Source organism: Macrotis lagotis, chromosome 1 (assembly GCF_037893015.1).
Source record: "Macrotis lagotis isolate mMagLag1 chromosome 1, bilby.v1.9.chrom.fasta, whole genome shotgun sequence".
NCBI lineage: Eukaryota > Metazoa > Chordata > Mammalia > Peramelemorphia > Peramelidae > Macrotis > Macrotis lagotis.
In genome coordinates, this window is record NC_133658.1 from 375213045 (window position 1) to 375217628 (window position 4584).

Here is a 4584-nt window from a genome sequence, read left to right on the forward strand (position 1 = left end):
AGAGTGGGAACAGATAATTTCAGAGGTCACTAAATCCAGGAGGAAAATAAAGCCAACATCTCATATTAGATTGGAGTTCTTTACTTTTCATTATCCCATCTGAACCTCAAAATATCCTGATGAAACAGTGAGGACAAAGTGTTAGTATCTCTCTATTTTACATATTAGTAAATAGAGAGGGGAGGAAAAAGTAGATTTGGAGAAAGATTAAGAAGGAAAAAGCAAACACCTCCACCAGGGGAAAATTAAGGAAAGGGAAAGGTTATGGAATATAAGGAGAAACTTGAAGGATGGGTAAGTTGTTGATAATAAGAGAGAGAGAGAGAGAGAGAGAGAGAGAGAGAGAGAGAGAGAGAGAGAGAGAGAGAGAGAGAGAGAGAGAGAGATTTGGAAGAGACTTCAGAGTCCATTTAGTTCAACTCATGCCTGAACAAGAGGGCATTCTGCCTTTCATTGAAAACCTCCAGTGATGGTGGTTCTCATGTGGGAGCAGCTCAATCCAGGTATGGGCAGCTTTCATTGTTAGGACATTTGCTTTCAGGTAGAACCTAAATCTTCCCACTGTGCAGCTTTTACCTTTCCTATGAAAGGTATTCCAGCAGAATGGATTGCAATTTATTCAAGTAACTCTGCTGTGGGACTCTTTTCTTTGTTTTCCCATAAATCCACTATAGGATTGGAAGCAATAGGCTTTCCTCATATCAATGAGGTATGCTTTGCCCTGAGTCCATTGATTATCAATGGTCCCCATGGTAACTCTTTATTTTCAATACACTGGACTGTATTTTTCCCCCAAGTCATATATTTCTCGGATGACATTCTTCATAATAATAACAATAACATATTGTTATATCATTTGATTCTCACAATGGTTCCAGAAGACAGATATTATTCTTATATTAGTCATACAAATAAAAAAACTGGGGCTCAGAGAAGCTATATGTGATGTCATTTGTTTTCCAGCTAATATGCATCAGAAGTAGGATTTGAATCCAAGTCTTCCTGATGCTGAGTATATTGTTCTATCTCTTATACCACAATCCCTCTTACCACCCTGGCTCTCCTCTTTCCTAATTTTCTAATTTTTGTCAATGTATTTCCTAATGTCACTCAGAATCAAATAGCATACTTTACTTGTCTTTTGACCCAAATACTATTGGCAAGTTTGATGCAATTCAACAGTGTAGTATTTAGGCTCTACCCTTTGCCTCTCTTTGTGAAGTATAAGATCTTAGTAGATCTTTCATGCCACACTATTAAATTGCATCAAACTTAACATGCACTAAAACCCTCAGATCTTTTTTCTCTACAGCCATTCTCTAACTATGTCTCCATCATCTCATTTAGAACTGTCCTTTATGAGGATTATTTAGGAAAGGTTACAGAAAATAGATTATGAAGAATATAGGTCAGCAGTTGGGAACAATTTATTGGAAAAGCAAGAAAATTCTAGAAAATCCAGTTCTAGCAGTAGTTACAAGGACAGGACAACATGGAAATCTTAGATTTCTTTTTTTTTTTCAAAATTCAAGAAATCTTTTATTGGTTATTTTTTAAGTCATTTATGCCATGAATTCATAGGGGATTGGTTCCAACAGCTCAGGTTGCTTGCCATTGGTTCTCACAAAGTGTGCTTCTCTGGGTGGAGCAGGCTGACATTTTAGTTGAACCCAAGTGCCTTTTTCTTTGGCTTCTTTCTTCTTCTGATCATTTTCATTTACTCGCTTCAGGAAGCTATCTCTGCTCTTAGAATGCTTAATATGCTCAATACGCACATTAATTCTCTTGGCTAGAATCTTGCCCTTAACCTGTTTGTTTACAACAATGCCTACAGCATGCTGTGTAACATTATAGACTTGTCCAGTCTTACCATGGTAACATTTGTGGGGCATTCCTTGCTGAATTGTGCCCATACCCTTGATATCTACAATATCACCTTTCTTGTATATGCGCATATATGTAGCCAGAGAGACGACACCATGTTTTCGAAAGGGCCTAGAAAACATGTATCGAGTCCCTCTCCTTTTTCCTTTTGTGTTTGTCATTTTCGCAACTCACTGGAATATGGTGGAGCCGGCAGAAAAGGGAAATCTTAGATTTCTGTGGAGCTTACTGAATCTCTCTCCTAAGGACAAACTTGAGTTTTGTTAAAAGGCAGCTGGCCTGAGGTCAAAATGAGACTGCCTTTTGGGATCCCCTCCAGAGCTGGGTTCAGTTTGAGCTTTGCAGATGTGCTGTTGGATCCCATTCCTGTGCAGTGGAGCCACATGGTGCCCAGGCTCTACATCTCTCTCCTAATGCAGTTGTTTACTACATGCTGATGCCAAGGAGACAGGGAATATGACGTTCTTTTATTCAGAGGTACATTTTACAAAGTCTGTGCCCATGCCATCCAAGCAGAGTCTGTAACTACTCCAGAGACAGTAGACAGAAAATTTCCCAGTGAAGTGAGTCCCAGAGATTAAGGAAGAAGGGATGTTTTTTTAAAAAACTTTTTTTTTAGCATTCCTTTCCTTTTTTTCCTTTCTCTTCAATAAGGCCACAGGAACAATCCTTAATTCTCAACACAATGGGTGTTTACTAAAAAAGTGAAGGAATTCTAGTTTGTTTTTTTAAAAAATTTCATAGATGCCTTTTGATTTTACATGATAGTCATTTCCAAGTATATTTTTTTGCCTGTCTTCAAAGCAAGCTTTCTTTTAAAACAAAATTGCTGTGATTTTTCTATTTGTCTCCTTTAAAGTTCAGCATAAGCAACCAACACTCTTACTGACTTTTGAGTCAGACCTAGATTCATAACCTAGCTCTGACATTTACTGCTTGTGTGGCCTTAGGTAAGCCACTTCACTCTCCTTGGCTTCAGGTCCCTCCTCTGTAAAATGAAGGAATTGGATCAGATGGAATATGAATTTCCTTCCTTGTTTAGATTTATGATCCTACAATCCAAGAAGCTACATTTGATAGTATAGGCAGCATTTCACAAGCACAATCTCCTACCTCTTCAATGAAAGAAATAGGCTACAATTTTTTAACTTTTTCTGAAGATCAAGTTGGTCATTGTTAATATATTTAATTTAATTTTTATTCTTTGAATTCTTTTGGTTATTGTTGTAATTTTCATACATGTTTATTCCCATCTCTCCTTACATAACAACAAATCATTTCATGTGAATCTTTCCATGTTTCTCAGAATCCCCTGTATTCTTTGTTTTTCTATCACTCAATAATTATATGCTGTATTTGCTGTTCAGTTGTTTCAGACTCTTTGTGATACCATATAGGGTTTTCTTGGCAGAAACACTGAAATATTTTGTCATTTCCTTCTCAGGCTCATTTTACAGATGAGGAACCTGAGGCAAATGTGACTTGTAACTTGTAAGGCATTAAGTATCTGAGATTGGATTTGAATTCAGGTCTTTGACTCCAGGGTCAGGACCCTACTATCCACTGCTCCAGATCTCAGACCACAATTTGCTTAGTTATTTTCCCAAGTGATTTTCAGTTCTTTGCTCTGTTCATTTTTAGAACTAAAGAAACTTCAAGCCCTTGGGCTTCAGATCAGACCTAATTTTTGGATTTATAAGCTTCACTATGTCAGTCTTCTGCAAAGTAACACAATTAGTCAGTTAGCCAGTCAGTAGAATAAACACTTATTAAGCACCTATTAATTGACAATCAATGAAGTCAAAAGACTCAGTATTGGTTAACAAAATTCCACTATGAGTTTCTAAGAGAACTGGCAGTGATTCTGACTACAAGATTTTTGTTTTTATTTTTATCTATATGTGAGTTAACATTAAAACTAAAAGGAGAAAAAAAACCTATTCCTAAAGCTGAGTTAAGCATATCCAAACAACTAAAAAAATTATTGATGTATTAATTTTAAAAAGTCAGTTATTTCTAGAAATATCCTCATTCCTTTCTTGCATAGAAATCTGGCCTTGCATCAAAGAAAGAGTAGAGACAGCTTTGGGGGAGATGATCAGGAAGTGACATGGAGGCTTGGTTTCAAGATAAGATTAAAGTTCATCTGTTGGAGCCTGGTGTCTCATAGGATACAGACCAAGGCTTCAGAGAGAAAGGGAGTGTACTATTCTATATTATTGTTTTATCACAGCTTGGTCAGTCACTTCCCAAACAGGAAGCACCCAACTTTGTTTCCAATGCTTCATTGCTATAAAAAGCAGAGACACCCAACTACCAGACTGAAAAATAAGGTATCATGCACCCTCTCATAGCAACCTCTTCTTTTTTTTAACTTAACAACTTACTGCTCATTTTACTTCTTTCTAGGATGGACTATAGCTATTTCGACCTCCTTGCTTTTCTTCTACACAAAGGTTTTATTTCTTATAAGACAAAGGTAATTGTTTCAGAAACACAAACCTGCTCTAAATACTATTTTTTGTTTTGTTTTGATTTTAATTAGAGAAATTAACAGTGGTCAGTTCTCTTGTCCACTGTTCTTTCCCCTGAGATTATAGATTTTGAGAGAGAAAGATATTATAGGTCACCTACTCCATCCTCCTCATAACTTGGATGAAGAAACTGAAGTCCATAGTGGGGAAATGATTTGTCCAAGGT

At 36.8% G+C, this 4584-nt stretch overlaps 1 protein-coding gene across 1 annotated transcript; it reads right to left on the reverse strand.

Annotated features, from left to right (window-relative positions):
* Positions 1-1511: 1511 nt before the first annotated feature.
* On the reverse strand, positions 1512-2065 carry LOC141506040 (large ribosomal subunit protein eL21-like). Its single transcript, XM_074212447.1, has one exon. It carries the CDS (start codon positions 2043-2045, stop codon positions 1563-1565), a length of 483 nt encoding a protein of 160 aa, XP_074068548.1. The 5' UTR covers positions 2046-2065; the 3' UTR covers positions 1512-1562.
* Between the last annotated feature and the right edge of the window lie 2519 nt (positions 2066-4584).

What these genes read in the sequence shown, in the direction of transcription:
- LOC141506040 (XM_074212447.1), bottom strand. Translation starts at nt 2,045, where the DNA reads ATGACAAACACAAAAGGAAAAAGGAGAGGGACTCGATACATGTTTTCT.